Source organism: Buteo buteo, chromosome 2 (assembly GCF_964188355.1).
Source record: "Buteo buteo chromosome 2, bButBut1.hap1.1, whole genome shotgun sequence".
Classification (NCBI taxonomy): domain Eukaryota; kingdom Metazoa; phylum Chordata; class Aves; order Accipitriformes; family Accipitridae; genus Buteo; species Buteo buteo.
The window spans coordinates 38,129,598-38,145,990 of NC_134172.1; the positions used below are offsets into that span (position 1 = coordinate 38,129,598).

Below are 16,393 nucleotides of genomic sequence, written 5' to 3' on the forward strand. Positions count from 1 at the left end.
CCGCCTTCGCCTCCCGCTCTTCGGCAGCGCTGGGGAAGGTGCTCGCTTTTTTCTCCAGCGCCCCGGGTTTTGGGGTGGGGGTGTGTGTCCCCCCCTTTCCCTGCAACAGAAACACGGCAGCGACCGTGCAAACGAGAACTTAAATAAAGTTGCAGCCCCTGCCCCTCTGGCAGACGGTAGCTGGACTATGGGCTCCGTGCGTTAAGCGGAGGTTCCGAATAATGCCTAGGTGTAAATCTGACTTTACTTCATTAATTAAGGCATTAAAAATATAACTAGTCCGTTTAAAGCACGAGGGAGCCCGGCGTCATCTTAAAGCACAAACAAAGCGAGGGGGGAGCGAGAAATAAAAAGCACTATAAGGCTAGGGTGGCCTCTTACGCATACCAATGGTTTTTGTCATTTATGGCTATGCAAGATTTATGACTTCATGCACCAAAGCTGTAAACAGAGCACTAAAACAGAAAACACTTGCTCCTTATGGCATAAGTGAGAAGGCACCACATGAAAGGGGAAGCGGGCAGCGTAGGAGGAGAGGAGAAGCAAAAATCCCGCGTATGCGTTTTGCTTCAAACAATCCCTTGAATGTTGCATCGGAAGAAAAAAAGTCTTTTTAGTCAATAATCAACCCCACACTTTCTTCTGAAACTGCTGATCTGCCATTCGCCCTCTTGCCCGACCAAATAGCGAGAGGCAGCGCTGCGCCCCGACGGAGCCCCTCGGACTGGAGAGGAGGATTTGGCAAGGGAGAGAGAACTGGGGACTGCAGAAACCTGCGGACGCCGGGGAGCCTGCCGGTTTGGGGAGCCCTGCCGAAAGCCTGGGCGATCTTTTCCTAGGAGCACGTTTAAACTTTGGAGCTATCTCCAGCGGGATATTCTGACTACATGTCTGTATTTAAGAGCGGGGACGGGGAGGGGGGAGGGGGTCTTTTTAAAACTGAAGGGATTTGCGAGGGACTTTAAGCGTGAGAACCGAAGTGGGTCGTAGGAATACTGAAGTGTTTCCTCCATTCGTCTTACTGCCTGCAAAGAGTATTTTGCGAGATTTCGCCTATTAGTGCCGTTTCCCCACGCCCCCTCTCTCCCTAAAGAGGTCATTTTAAACATGAGAAGATGATTATTTTTTTTTAATGTCTCTTATGATGTCGGGATAAGTGTCTCAACGCACAGATCCCCGCTGTTTTTATCTGTCTTTCCCCCCCAGAGGCCGAATATTTTCTTTCTGCTCCATTCCGCGGAGAGCGATAGGGCTCATCTCGGGGAGGGACCGGCAGCGTTTGGGGCTCATTCCCGGGTCAGAAATGAGCTGCCTTTTCTTCCCGAAGGGTCCCACTCTGCGGGACTCCCCCCCCTCTTTCACGGAATTACTCTTAGTTCCCGAATAAAATAATGCCTGTAAAGCACTTTGTCCTCGGATGCTCTGAAATGGAAGGAGGCAGCACCATAATTCAAGGCTGATTTGGGGAGATCTCATAGGGATGAAATAGCAAGGCGGGGAGTTGCTGGAGAGGGGGACCAGTTCTGGAAGTGGTGCCTGTCCAAGTCGGTAGAGACTTAGGAGGGGACATTAGCTGCCTTAGGGAAGGACTGGACTATCGAAGCAAGCCGTGGTTAATCTGAATTACTGTTTATATTCTCTAACACTAAAGAAAGGCAACGGACTCTTTGCTTGCTATTTGCTCAGCAGACTGAGGTTATTTACACAACTCGCCGAAATGCCCCTCTCCTCCCAAACTCTTCTTGCTGTCTTTTGCTCTAGAGCAGGAATGTATTATTTATGAGTGTTTTAACTGGGTCAATATGCATCCGAACTGGGTCATAAATCAGAGGAAACGCTGCCAAGTAATGGAGCTGCAATTAAAGCTTGCACTTTATTTTTTTGAGGCGCGTTTTGGCCCGTTTCAAAATACGGCAAAGCCAACCTTGGCTTTTAGACACCCAGCTGAGAGCGAAACGGCTCTCCTCCCCTCGCCGAAGAGAGAGAGACGCCGGGTCTAAGAAAGGACCAACGTGCTTCAGTACGGCGGGAAGGGGAAATAGCATTTCTTTGGGTCAGTTCTGCTCTGAGAGCGGCTTAAAGAGCAGGAAAGCAAGAAACCAGCCCCAGCACCTTTGCCCCGCAGGTCTCTGCAGAACGGCCGCGAATAGCTCCGAGTGGAAACAACCTTTGTTTTGTTTTGTTTTCAGCGGCGTTTTTATCAGCGTTCCCTTTTCTTCCCCTCTCCCTCTCTTTCTGACCTCTTGGAAGATGAGTAATTACAAGCACCCGGTAACTGGGCACAAAATGGTGCAGCAGGAATAGACGAAAGGCGCGGAGCGAACTGGAGGAAAGCGAGCCCCAGCGCTCCGACCTTTCCCAAGGCCGGGACACACCGGGGAAATGTCGTTTTATATCGCATTTTGCACTCCTTGGGTAGCTAAGTCATCTTTCACGTTCGTCATTTAAACTGCGTTCTTTCTATATAGCTATTCACACATATTTATAAGTATACGCAAAGACTTACATATTTATACGTACATACATATCTATATTTATGTAAACGACGGTATGGATATGAATTTAGGAATAGTATATGTTATCCTGGAAGATAATTTCCACTCCTCCCCTTTTTATTCTCGCTTCCCAGATCCCCATTCAGAGAGAGAGAGACAAAAAACCCCACCACATTTCCAAGGCTGATTTATTGTTAGAAGCCATGGCTGGCTCTTGGTTCAGCTCCTTCTCACGGCGGAGAAATAAAGAAGAGCCCCTTGGCTCATTCGGAAAGGGGAAGCTTTGCCACAGAGCTGAGCGCCCATGCAGCCCTCCGCGCGCGGTAAACAAAGTACCACTAAAGCATCATAAATAAAATGGCAGCACGATCGCATAGTCATCGATTTGCGGAGCGGCAGCGGCCGAACAAACACCCATAAAACAACAACCGTCGCCGCCGCCGCACACTCGAGCACGACCCCGACCGAGGAGCACCCCCCCCGCCCCCGCCCCCGCACCTTTTTCTCCGACTTCCCCAAATACGTAAATAAATAAACACACAAACACACAAATAAAATAAAATAATAAAATAAAATTAAGGGGGGAAAATCCAAACGCGGCAATAAAAGAGGCTTCCCATCTCTAGCCGATCATAAATAATGATAAGATGGCAATCGAGGGGCTGGAGCTGAAGCAGCTGGCCATCAACAGCAGTGTGGGATCTCTATGGAGAAAAATAAATAAAGCAGCAAACTCTCCCTGCTTTGCTCGCTGCGAGGGGAGAGTTGAATATTTACCGCAGCAAATTGAAACAAAGGGGGAAGCAGCCTGGCTCCGGGTGCACACACACCCGCACGCACACACACGCACTCACTCCAGCCTCTGCTACTGACCTTTGCCTCGAACAGCAATAACTCACCACATAAATGAACAATCAACGGAAATACCTTAAAATAAAATCCATCCTTTCTAACGAAGCATTTCGTCCTCTCGGCTCGACAATAACCTTTCCATAAGGAACGAAAGCTGTCAGCGAAATGGCCAGCTCTTGCGGGGACGGTGATGGGGGCAGGAGGAAAAAAAAATAATAGAAAGCAGTGCTTGCTCTGAACAGAAACTGGAAAAGCGTAATCGCAGACGGAGCCAGACCGGGTCTCCACTCCAAATGCCACAATAATGCGCTGTATTATGTGCTCACGTGGTCATACGTCAACTTAAATCCTTTTATTTGAAATAGGGAATCACTGAAGGAACAGGGTTTCTTAGCGCAAGCCTTTGCTTTTCAAAGCCTTAACCCAATATGTTAAAGAAGAGTTTTAAAGGGGGGGGGGGGGAATCCAAGAGATGCAGATGACTGGCGGCGGGGGGGGGGGGGTTGGTTTGATTCTTTTTCCTCCCACACCAATATTTCTTTACACAAAGCCCATTGGAAGGTAAGAGGAATTCTTATAATATGGGATTACGCTGCACTTTGATACTTAGCCTAATTAAGCGGCATTTGCTCCCCAGGCCCGCCACCCTGCTCCACGTCGCATGTCTTCTGCAACCCCCGAAGAAAGCCCAAATCTTAATACTATTATTTCCAGCCCCCTTCTAAATGGGACGATTACCAGCCTTCCCCCCACCTCCAGCCCCCTCTACCCTGCCATTGTACATGGCTTGCTCAACTCCCACACGCTACATCAGGGCTCCTGTAGAAACTAAAAAGACCTATAATTACCTGACAAAGGCAAAAAAGAGTCTCTTCTAAGAGGCTAGTTGATTTTTGTCCTTGTAACACACTATGAAGAATACACCTTCCTTCACTGGCGTGGCTCAGAATTTTGCAAAACCTTTTGGGACCTTGCTGTTAAACCTGTGCTTACGCATTTCCTATACAGCTAGTTTGAGTGATGCACAAAATTATAGGTTTCTAACGATGGAAAAAAAAAAAAATGGGGAGGGGGAGCTCTCTGCCTAAAGGGGAAAAAACAATTAAGAACAAAAAAAAGGAGCAAAGTTGTATGCGGCCCCCGAGCCAGGCAGCTTCGCCTGTGTTTGAACACACCCCATCTTCCCTGTAAGATTGTTTGACTTGTGCTATTGACACAATAAGCTAAACAAACAAAAGAAACCCTCAACTCGCATAACTTTTCTGGAAGGAGTGAAAGAAAATCAGATAATTCACGCTTTTAACGTGTTCCTGGTCCAGTTCTGTGACTCCAGCATTTCGCATCATGCTGTATATACCCTTGCCTAAATCTTTCCACCATCTCCCATGAGCTCGAAGAAAACTTTCAGCTAGCTATGTATCCCTTCTTACTGTTTCACCTGCACTTCACAGAACAGAATGGAAGTTTTCTTTTGAAAGGTGATGTTTAGTGTTATGGGCAAACCTTACATACTCTCACTTGGATTGTAAAAGTGGGCCACTGGAATTTAAACCCATCAGTAACAGTGTATAGTAGTGGATTTTGCAGCAAAGTCGGCGTGACCTTACAACAGAGGAAGAATTTGCAATTTTTCATATGGAAGTGACTAAGCTAGTAGCAGGGTATACATATATTATCCCTCACTAAGAACTGGAATAAAAACTCTATACGTTTGAAAACGAGGGATCCTTAGGCACACACGACATGCCCAAGTCTGTAACTATCAGCAGGACTGGTAACTCCACAGCCCTCGTACCCAACGTAAACCGAGGCTGATATTTACTCGAGATGGATTCACGGCTCTTTTGAATGTGGTGCGTTTAGATCCCATAAAAGAAACAGACAAGAGAAGTTCTTCTGCAACAATGAAACTGGAATTAATGGGGAATGGAGCAGATGTTGAAAAAAGCAGAGCAAGTCTTTCTTGGGGCTGTTGTAAAAAGTTATCGACTGCTTTGCGTCAAAAGCAGAAAGATGGCTTTAGAAGTTACAGTCCTGAGCAAATAGAAACTACAAAAGCAATAAATCACAATCATAAGTCAGCTTAAATGCCTTAACGCTAGCTATGGCTATTGGCTTCAAAACCCTGTTTCTATGAACATCTTTATTAGTATTAATGGTCAAGTTAATCCTAAAACTACTGTTTAACAATTAACTTCGTGTATGTAGTGGGGAAACTAATTAATTCCTAAGAAAAGTAACTCCTTGACGTGTGAATACCTTCCACAGGGTGTGCTTTGGGAGGGCAGAAGGGGGAGTCTGCCTAACTTTATGCTGTCCTGGATCGCAGCTGAAAATTATTCCCTTCTGCCGATTTTGGAGAAAGCTTTCTTTGCTCTAGTATCGTGATTACGAGTTTTCAAATACAAATTCAAATGATCTTGCGAGTCGCAGACGCTAGATTTCCCCCGCCACCCCATATATTGCTTTGTTCCTGTTCCTGGACATTCAACATTGTGTTTTATTACCTCGGTGATTTGGAGACCTGAAACACGGTTTCTAGCAGAAAAACGTGGAATTTATCAGTGCGTCTGCTACTGATTTTTCTGTGCTTTATACACATGGCTTCGAGCTGAGCTGAAATTCCAGGCTCAGTAACAACAAACAGATCTGAGTTCATAACGTGCCTTCATTAAGAGAGACCCTTTGTGCCAGCTCTGGCATTAATAGCCCCTCTTAGCATTAGTGCTATTTAAAGTTACCTTCAATATAATTAGATTTAGAATTTTTACTGTCTTTCAAGTTTACTTTTATGCCAGTTGTTAAGAGGTAAGCTTATCACTCCCATGTGGAGACGAAATGGGAATCACCGTACGATATAAGTATTTATTTCCTCGCTTCCTTGCAAGATTTGAAATCTGCTGGGACGCAGAGCTGTTTACCTACATCTGTGCGTCTGATAAAGTTGGCCTTTGATAATTTCCAAGCAGATAAAAAGAACAGAGCTATCGGCTGTGCCCTTGCGGGAGAAGTTCTGCTCAGAGTCAGCTGGGTCTGCGAGTGTTGGGTCCGTTAAGGAATCCCAAGTATCTCTGCACGCAATGCTGTGGGTACAGGCCACCGGAGGAAGGTTCCTTCGTACCGTATTTTCGCTTTTAATTTCCTAACACAAGCGTGAACAGACATTTGCAGCGCCTTTTTGTAGTTAAGATTTAAGCAGCCCATTAAGCCAACACAAAGAGCCCTTGTAGTCATGTAATTTATGGCCGCTTTTAAAAGGTAGTAAAATATACTAATTGTACATCAGCGTCCAAAAATAAGCAGGTAAATCTGGCAGGAATTTGAGCTAATTCTATGTAATCCTCCCCTCTCGGCGGCCGGCATAAGAAAATGGTCACTACGAAAAGCATTACGTTTCTCCTGCCAAAGGACCAAGCGCATCAAGGACTCTCGCAACTCCGAACCAACAAACACCGACCTCCGGCCGCTGCAAAGCAGGCCAGGACAGACAAACACCCGAAACTTATCCGCTATCCATTCTGGTGCATGCACTCTGAGAGAAATCAGGTTTTCTACCATCCCCACACTCACTCCACGTTTGCAGGACTGGCTGGGGAACTCCTCGAGGAGGAGGCAAACAGACAAGCCGCGATAAGCCATTCAACACCGAAACGGCTCCAACCCGCTCTCCCTCGCCTCACGCCTTTGATTTGGGAAGGAGCTAAGAATGGACAAAGAAATTCTCAGCCTCTTTCGCTCTTCAAATGACTTTGCATCCTTCCTGTCCCCAATGCCTTTATAAGGATGGCGATCACTCAGGTCCTGTACACTTCTTTGTCTGCCCAGACACGCGCATTCACTACCCACGGAAGATGAATAGAGCCACTCCAGAAAAAAATTCCAGCTAGGTTAAATATTTATCACAACAACAACAACAAAATCTCATTCCAGCAGGCTCGTTCTGCATGCAGGTACTAGGCAAATGGCTTTCTTACAGCTGCCACCGGCGCAAAAGCAGCGGCCGGCAGCCCGGCCGCTCCCCGGCTCTTACCTCCTCCAGCTGCGCGGAGTTGGGCTGAAGCGCTCCCAGCTTCCACCGCCCCAGCCGAGCGGCTTCTTCTTTTCGGGGCTCCCTGTAAACAAGCGACAAACAGTGCCTTACCGGGGAGTGCGGGGGGAGGTATTTTGCTCCTTCAGAGGCAATACACGGGTTGCCGGGTGCGCTGGGAGAGCCCCGGAGTGGGGCGGGCAGGGATGGAGAGGGCGCGGGCTCCCGGCGTGGAGCGTGGGTTCCCACCCGGGTGAAGAGCACGGGGAGCTGAGAAATAAAAGCGTGCGGTTTGGGTTTTTTTTTCCCCTTTCTTTTTTTTTTTTTTTTCCCGTAGACAGCTATGCCTTCTGTCTCCAAGTGTTTGGAAATATTGTCATTCCAAACTCTTGTTACATGAATGTCTGCTTTATTTTCCTCTGGGAAACCTTTGTTTAGGATCATTTAATCAAGAACAGACATTAAACACAAGTCGTGGTGTTCATCTCTGCTGAATAAAACGCGGAAAGGGTTCCAGTTTAAATGCGGGGCGTATTGTGGTTGGGCTTTTATTCAAACGGTTAGCCGGGGCCCGATCCTGCCACCACTAGTGCAATAAGAGACTAACAATTGACCTCACTGAAGCGGGATCGGGCCCAAAACATTTTTTTTTTGACACACTGAAAGCCATTGAAGCAGGGAAAGGAGAAAAAAAAAAACCACAACTGGACGGCTTCTCTTCCCCTAAAATAAACACTATTGCACAATCCAAAAAGACAATAGTCAGATTATTCGCATGCCACTTACTGAATCACGTTTACATATGAATTTGTCAGATATAATAATGTACCCCCCGTATTCATTCTCGCTAATAAAAGCCATCTAACGCATCTTAAAATTGTCAGTAAATGTAAATGCTAATAATTAAATAACACAGTTCTTGCGGAAGGGTGTCATCTGAACCTTGGAAATATTAAGTCTGTCTTGGGAGAACTTTTCGAGCAGAGACTTTGCTTTGGTAATTTAGTAGTTCCATAATTACGCTAATAATTTTAAATTTGGTGTTGAACTCCAGCCTACATAAAATCATGCAATAATAGCCTACTAAGCTGTTTATTGCCGTCTCATAAATTTGAGAGCGCTGACTGTTAAAATCTACTGGCAAACACAAAAGAAAATGGAAAGTTCAATCTTCAATCGCAGAGCCCGGGCGCTGCTGCCTGGGGTTATTCTTAGCTCTACCTTTCCCTCCACTCGGCTCCAGCGCTGGGGGAACCCCCTGGCATTTTAGGCTCAAACTCATACCTTAGCGGTTTTGATCCCTAATCAATAGTCATGTTACAAACGGCAATAACCATCGATCAAGCGTGTCGTGACTGGGTTGCCCCACTCGCGTTAAATATGGAGCGTGTATCTGAAAATGGTGCCAGCGACTTTCTGTTATTTATTTTGGAGCTATTAAGTCACGCCACCATATTTTACACTGCCACAGTCCTTTAAGCTATGCTGCTTCTTGAAAGAGTTGCTAAGTAGCAATAAAGCACTTTACAAACGCTATGACTTTTTTTTTTTTAATTTGTTGTTATCTCAGACTCTAATATTCATTGCGGCACTTTAAGTTCGTACATAAATCGTTCAGACTAATGAGTCATAGAGAAATTCGCCCATGACTTTTCCTTTGCAATGCTCACTGCCTTTCCATTGCTTTTTTGGCCCTGCATTAGGAGCCGGTGATTTATTAACGCCAGGAAAATTGAACAAAGCAGGTCCTCCTGCACTGTGGCACCCAGCCTTCCACAGTGTGAATTAGAACATTATCAAATGTGTTTGCCTCGGTAACACTTAATCACCAAAAGCCGTAATGTGACCACAAGGCAGCTAAAACAAAGATTTAACATTTCTAAATATTAAACTTGTTAAGCAAATGCTCAGCAGACAAAGCAAGCACAAACAATTAAAGTCATCAAGCTAGAAATACACACTACCTACTTACCAACACAGACCCTACTGCTTGCTTAAGAAGTTTAGAATCTTTCAAGATAAATCAGGTGGGTTTTTTTTTTAAAGGGAAAAAAAAAAAGAAAAGAAAAGAAAGAAAAACAAACTCCAGTAATAAGGAGTTGAGTTTCACTTCTGAGAGAATCACTCCTAGTGAGGACTGACGGCCACAGATCCATTCCTGACTATCTGCATTAATTATTTAATGAGTCACGTGACCCTAAAGATTAAAATTTCAATATCTCCCCCAGAACAGACGCAACACCTTTATCTGCGAGCGCAGGGATCCTCGTACTTGGGTCCCCTAATCTCTGCTGGCTTTGACAGCTCCTCAGTTTCTAGGGAGCGAGCTTGGGCATTAATGACATGGGTTTGTCCCGCTCCGTACAGCGAGATGGGGCAGCTTTACACCCCCCCACCCCAAATTAGCCAGTTGAACCCCGATCCTCATTGCCTGCAGCGGGGGGGGTGTCTGAGCTCTGCTGGCAGGGGGACAGGGGAGCGTCAGGGGCGGCATGCCCCGGGCTGCCCTCCGCCGGTCTGTGCTGCCTGTCCGCCGGCCCGGGCGGAGCCAGGGGGGCTGCCCGGGGCCGGGGGGAGGTGGCCGCGGAGCTTCCCCGGCCCACGCCGGCAGCCCCGACCCCACCGGCACCCTGCGTGGGCCGGGCTTGGGCGCCCACGCAGGGCCGCGCCCGAGGGGACGGCCCGGGGGCGACCCTCCCCGCACGTCGCGGCCCGGCCAGGCCGTGAGGCTCTGGACCCGGCAAAAGCCTCCGCCTCCCCGGGGCAGCGATGTGCGGGGGCCCCCAGGGCCCCGCCGCCCGCCCGGCTCCGGCGGAGGTGTGGGAACGGCGGGCGGGCCCGGGGCTGCCCGGATCGGGCCCCAGCTCGGGGGAAGGGGGGGAGCCGGGGGGGGCTGGAGTTTCATGGCAAGCCTGTCGGGATCTCTGCCTGTGTGAGGGCTCCCCCCACCCCTTCCTCGTTTACAAACACTGGGCAAGAAGGCCACGGGACGGCAAGCACCCTGAAGGAAAAAAAAAATTTAAAAAAAAAAAAGAAAGAAAGAAAGAAAAACAAGAAAGAAGTCCCAGCATTGGGTAAGCCTCCAATGCAGGATGGCTCTAGTTATTAAATACCACAAGGCTCTTGTCACAGCTGAGTTCCCTGTGTAATAAAACACCAGGTATAGCAAGAGCTTGCAGGAGAAACGAGGAGGGGGATCTTGGAAAAGAAGCATTTTTCTTGGTGGGTGGAGGGGAGGTGGGTACCGAGGTTAACGGCGTGGCGTTCCCTGCGGCCAGCAAATTGACTCCGAGGTGATTTGGTCTTTCTTTGAAATATTGACAAACTTCCACTTCCAGCGTTTTGGGCCGCGCTCGCCTTTGTGGCCAGAGCAGATAAATCCGTGTGTGAGAGACACCGGGAGAGCGGGAGAGAGGGAGGCGGGGGGAAGAGACATTTAGGTCCAAGTGCCGGATTAAAAAGAATACTGTCTTTAAAGGTCAAGGGTTTGAAGGGTCAGTCTGCTCCTCTAAAAAAAACAATTAATGGGATAGAAAATTTGTCCTCTCGGTGAACTCCCGGTTGCCTTAGCAAAGGGAGCACAATGCGAGAATTTAAACTGGACGATGTAATTTTCGCAGTTATTGTAAAGATGGGCGGTATGGGACGGGGAGCAGAGGGCTCCCAGCCCGGGAGCAGCGTCCCGCTCCCAGCACAGGGGGAAGGGGGGAAAAAGGAAAATTTACCTTAAACGACGATAATCTGCCATGGGGGTATTTTGCAGTCCGCAGTTCAATCTCCAGCAAGAGAGTGTACATTTTTTTAGCAGACAGCCAAGATGCTGTGTCTTTACACATGACCACTTTTTTTTTTTTTTTTTTTTCCGGGAAAATCCTTTGCGTCTTCACAGACTTTTCCAAGAGAATGCCTTTCAGAACCACTGTTGAATTACAAAGAAGTATTTATTGTAGGAGGTGATTAATGATTCTCGCTAAAATTGCTATTTGCAGCGTGATTTCATTTCTCTTTACAATGGGAGCAAACCAGGTTTATAGACATAGGCTACACACTAAAGAAGTCCTGCATCGCCAGTTAATATGTTTCAGGCGGAATTTTGCGCGGTTGTGCTAATTTTGCCTCTAAATATATTGAGGGATTCTCAAGCTTACGTGCTTGCAGGTAGTAGCTACCTCACTTACAGCTATATTTTTCTCCCTTTATAAGGAGGCAGCTGGCAATTCAGGATTTAGTAAACGGCAATATGTGAGTGGAAGTGCACTTTTCAGGCCTGCTCCTTGGTCGGGGTTGGAGACAGCAGTGTTTGCTGAGGGTATTTACAGCTGCCACCTCTCTGATGCTGAACGTGCTCTGCCAGTGGCACGTTAACATTTTTCTCCGGGATGATCCGTGTTCCATGGCCAGGCAGGGATGCTGGCAATATTGTTGGGGCCTGGTGCTACCTCACCCAGGGGGTGATGATGCACCCGGTCCTGGCAGCCTCACTCGTGCGAAGAGAAGCACTGATTCCAAAAATCCCTCTCGGATGTATTTGGGTAAGTAGGTAAGTCTTGGCCTCCAGGCCTTCCCTGGAAGCTTTACTAGCACTTGAGCTCCTTTCCAAGCCTTTTCCTACCCGGCTCAGTGCTACTCTCTGTTGTGGAAACCCTGAGCAAGGCTCCCCGTTAGCAGCTCCGCTTTGCCTGCCCTCCTTAGCTGCCTGGAAGCAGCAAGATGTGCAGCCTGAGCTGGAACCACTTGAACCCCATTTTGCCACAGTCGTTTCTACAATCTCAATCAAATAAACCTCTTGAATTGTACCCAAATTCATGTTTCTGCCGAGGCTTTCTCAACACATTTCGAAATAGTCTTAAAAAGAAAATAAAAGGAAACAGAAACAGAAAAGGCAGCTTAGAGTAACTTTAGGTTACCGCCCATGTATTCCCCTTCAAAAGTGCTAGCCAATTGAGAAATTATAATAGGGCGAAAATGAACGAATAAATCACGACTGGCTAAAGATTTAAACTGTTATCATGGGGAGCATGTGTGAATTCTCCTCCAGCAAAACCCGTCATGGGAGCTTATTGGCTCCCAGCAGAAGCACAGTTTCTCTGTAACGCAGCTGAAAATAGTCGCACAGACAGCGATGGAGAGCCCAGCTAATTCTGCCGTAAGTCCGCTGAAGAGAATACCACTCACCTATACAATGAAGCAAGACCTTTCCTCTTCCTACAGGGCTCTTTTTACCAGCCAGGCAATTAGGAGTCAGGACGTTTTTCACTAAATTTAAAGCAACCATTACCTTATTGACAAGATGAATCCAAGTTAAAAAGTGACATTAAACTGTTTTCCATTTCTGGTGCCAGCACCAGCCAAGCACAAGGTGGATGAAACAGCACTGAGTGGACTTGTGTTTCAAGCGTTTAATTCTTTTGTACAGAATAATCTTTATTACCAGCATTTGGCACTGTTATACATTACACCAAAAATCCACAAATTGTACATGGACCCAAACGATTTAGACGGTGCCAAATATGAAGACAGCAACAGCCTTTATAGCAATATTTCTTTAAATAAATGCAATAGGGAATGTGGAGAAAAACTAATAGATCACAGCTACTGCGGGGGCTACACTTAAAACCAGTTAAGTTACCTTTGATACATAAAACATTTTCCTTTAGACAGCGTGAGGAGACATTTTTCGTAAGTCTTTGACCTCCCGTGGACGTGTTCGTTCTCTCTCCCGTGTTGGTGTATGTGCACACGTGCATGTGCACTCTCACACTCGCACATGGGAATCCACGAACACACCATGAAACAGCGCTATTCAAGTCAATGCCTTATACAAGTGTCTCACGAGGTCTTTGCTTTGTTTTAACCGTCTTTCATTTTTAAAGTGTTCTCAAAAAAAAAAAAAAAAAAAGAGAGAAAAAAGAGTCCGTCTTAGGTACAGCGAATTCATCCGTGACAGCATCCAGCCCTCTCTTTACACCGAGGGCAAGAAAGCGTTTCCATAAATAGAAAAAAAATGATGGGCATGGAACCATTATCTATATACAATGTAGACAATCGTCCGGGTTTTGGTTTAAACATGTGCCCGTTCTTGGGCACGTCTCGTCTTCCTTTCCTGCTCCTGTTTTGTTTTACACAGTTGTTTGGTCCAAACGGCCAGCCTCCTCCACGGGGCAGCTGGAAAACCCCAATAGATAGGTAAATATATATATATATATTAAAAAAAAAAAAAAACACAAACAAAAAAAAACAAACAAAAACGTATTTATAGCGCGGCTGCGTTGGGTGTAGCCCCATCGAGAGGATGGGGGTGGCCCTGTGTCTGTGCTTTGGACTGCTGGCTCAGTGTGGACTGGTTTGAGGAGCGCATCTTTGTGTTAGGCAGTTTATGGTCTTTCTTCCACTTCATGCGCCTGTTCTGGAACCAGATCTTGACCTGGCGCTCAGAGAGGCAGAGGGTGTGCGCGATCTCGATGCGTCGCCTCCTGGTCAGGTAGCGGTTGAAGTGGAACTCCTTCTCCAGCTCCAGGACCTGCTGTCTGGTGTAGGCAGTGCGAGACCTCTTGGGCTCCCCTCCGTTGTAATTGGGATTGACTGAAACGTGCACACACGGGCACACACACACACACACGCAGAGGGGAAAGAAAGGGGGGGGAAGCCATGGGACATAATCATTATATAATAACTTGACACCAGGTTCACATAAGATACATAAACGGCAAGAAAAATTGTTTCACAGCCTATCGACAGTGGGGACAATCGAGGAGCAATAAAAAATGGTGATGGGCATTTGGGTTAGAAGAAAAGCTTCAAAGACACATGGCCCAGAGCCACTGCAGGGCAATTAAATTTATGGGGGCTATAATTACTGCCCTAACAGTTTGGCGTCTCGTAAATCTTTTGATAAAGGACCCCGGATACAAAAGGTTTCTCACTTTTTTTTTTTTATTAGGAAACGCGGAGGGAGCAGGAGGGGGGGGAAAAAAGCGCCACACACGCAACCACCCATCCCGGCCCCGGGAGCACCCTCCCCCCTTCCCTCCTCTGCAGGCGCATCCCCACCTCCCCCTGGCAAGGGCAACTCACCCGTGCTCACATGGATCTTCTTCATCCAGGGGTAGACCACCGGCTCCTTCCCCTTCAGCCCGGGCAGGCTCTTGTCGGGCAGCAGCGGGCAGCCAGGCCCGGTGCCGGCCCCGGCGGCGGGGGCCGCTTCGCAGCGGCGCTGCAGGGCATGGCCTGGGAGCAGGGGCTGGGGCGGGCCGGGGTGGCCCTTGGCGGGCGGCGGCGGCGGCGGCGGCGGCGAGGCGCCCGGGGGCGGCTGCTCGGGGCCCGGGGCGGCGCTGCCGGCGCTGCTGTAGCTGTAGGGCGCCTGGGGGTAGGAGGGTGCCTGCGCGGGGTAGAGCGCCTCGGGAGGCGGCCCCGGCGGCGGCCCCGGCGGCGCCGCAGGAGCCTGGTAGCCCGGTTCCCGGCGCGGCCGCGGGAAGTACTCGGGCAGCGCCGGGCCCGGGTGCGCGGCGTGCAGGTGCGGCGGCGGCGGCGGCGGCGGCGGCGGGGCGTGCGGGTGCGGGTGGTGCGGGTGGTAGCCGGCAGAGCTGCCGGCGCTGCCGCCGTGCTGCGTGTACTCCTCGCAGGGAGGGAATTTGGGCTCGATGTAGTTGGAGTTTATCAAAAACGAACTCATGGTCATTAATTTGTGAAGTGCAAAAATACTAATTTTTCTCGCGTTGTCGTTTTTCTGGGCTCGGCGAGGCCCCTCCCCTTCCCCCCCTCCCTCCCCTCCCTCCCTCTCCCCCTCCCGCTGCTGTCAAGTGCTCGCCGCTGCCAAAGTTTGGGCCTCCAGCTTCCCCCCCCCTTCCCCGCCGCACTCCCCTCCCTTCCTCTCTTCCCACCCCTGGAGCGCCTACAACACACACAACACGCACCCGCGCGCACACCCCCCCCGCGCCCCCCGCCACCCCATCACCACCTGACCGCCAGCGCCAATTACCGCGCGGGGCCGCGGACCCCGGATCAGGAAATGCAAGGAGGGCGAGCGGCCGCGGGGCAGCTCCGCGCCCGCGGACCTACCGCGGGGGCCGCTGGCGGGGGCCGCTGCCGCCGCGCCCCCTCCCCGGGCGGCGGCCGCCCGCCGAGGGAGCGGCCCGCCGGGGGCTGCCGCCGGACCCCCGCGTCCGCTCCTCACCGGCACCCCCGGCTCCTCCCGCCCGCCGACCGGGGCCGCGTCCGGCACTCGCGGTGCCAAGTGAGATGCAACTAATCCAGCTCTGACGGTCTTCCCCGGCCCCTCGCCCCCACCCCCCGCCCCAGCACTTTTTGTTCCTACGTTCCCCCGCGGGAGAGCGGAGGAAGCGGGGCGAGGAAGCGGAGCGCAGCCCAGCTGCGCGATCCGGAGGGAGGCAGGCATTGCACAAGGCGTTGCACAATCCTCTCGAACGAGCCCATCTCCGCACGCCTGGAGTGGGGGCTGCGCGCAGGCAGAGGGCGGCAGCGGCTGCCGGGCACAGGCCACCGGCAGCCCGCCGGGCTCTGCCCCCCGCGCCCCGCCGCCGCGGACCGCGGGCGGCCGGGAGCTCCGGGGCTAGCCCTTTGCGCCTTTGAAGCCGTTGCTAACGGGAGGAATAGAGGCAAAAGTTAGTAGGAAGGTGGCGGGGAGGCCGAGGAGAGTCCTCGAGCGGCTTGCGGGGTGCGAGGGATCCGGCGAGACTGAAAATAACGGGGAGGAGAGGGGGAAGGGAGCGAGGGGAAGGCGGACACGACGGTATCAAATACTTCCTACCGGCGACCGCAGGGCTCACTGCGAGCATCCCTCCCCGCGGAGGAGCGGTTTCCAAACTACGAATTTAAGTCCGTCGGTTTGGTATGCCTCGTCTGGGGTTTATTTCTTGATTTTCTGTTCCACGGGAAATCGCTAGCGCCTTCGCAGAAGTAACTCGCAAACCCTGGCGTAGGAGGGAGAGGGCACTCGGGCACTTCTGCATTGCTAAAACTGAGACTGTTAACGATATTTGCAGCTCAGAGGGGAAAGAGG

At 50.0% G+C, this 16,393-nt stretch overlaps 2 protein-coding genes across 5 annotated transcripts in view; both read right to left on the bottom strand.

Annotated features, from left to right (window-relative positions):
- The window catches only part of HOXA3 (homeobox A3), a 46,758-nt gene that overhangs the window by 9,109 nt on the left and 21,256 nt on the right, over nucleotides 1–16,393 (bottom strand). Inside the window, exons 2-3 of one of the 4 annotated variants that reach the window (XM_075051169.1) lie at nucleotides 11,100–11,293; nucleotides 7,378–7,459 (exon numbers count right to left, since the gene is read on the bottom strand). The exons of 1 other annotated variant lie outside the window; for it this stretch is intronic. The gene's annotated coding sequence lies outside the window, so the exon portion shown is untranslated. Of the gene's footprint in view, nucleotides 1–3,422; nucleotides 3,740–4,195; nucleotides 5,289–7,377; nucleotides 7,460–11,099; nucleotides 11,294–16,393 lie in introns of those variants that run through there. 2 more of the 4 variants (XM_075051177.1, XM_075051184.1) reach the window with 2 other exon arrangements.
- HOXA4 (homeobox A4) lies at nucleotides 12,690–15,111 on the bottom strand. Its single transcript, XM_075051238.1, has 2 exons — nucleotides 14,449–15,111; nucleotides 12,690–13,956 (listed from the first exon to the last, which is right to left on the bottom strand). Exons 1-2 carry the CDS (start codon nucleotides 15,050–15,052, stop codon nucleotides 13,628–13,630), a joined length of 933 nt encoding a protein of 310 aa, XP_074907339.1. The 5' UTR covers nucleotides 15,053–15,111; the 3' UTR covers nucleotides 12,690–13,627.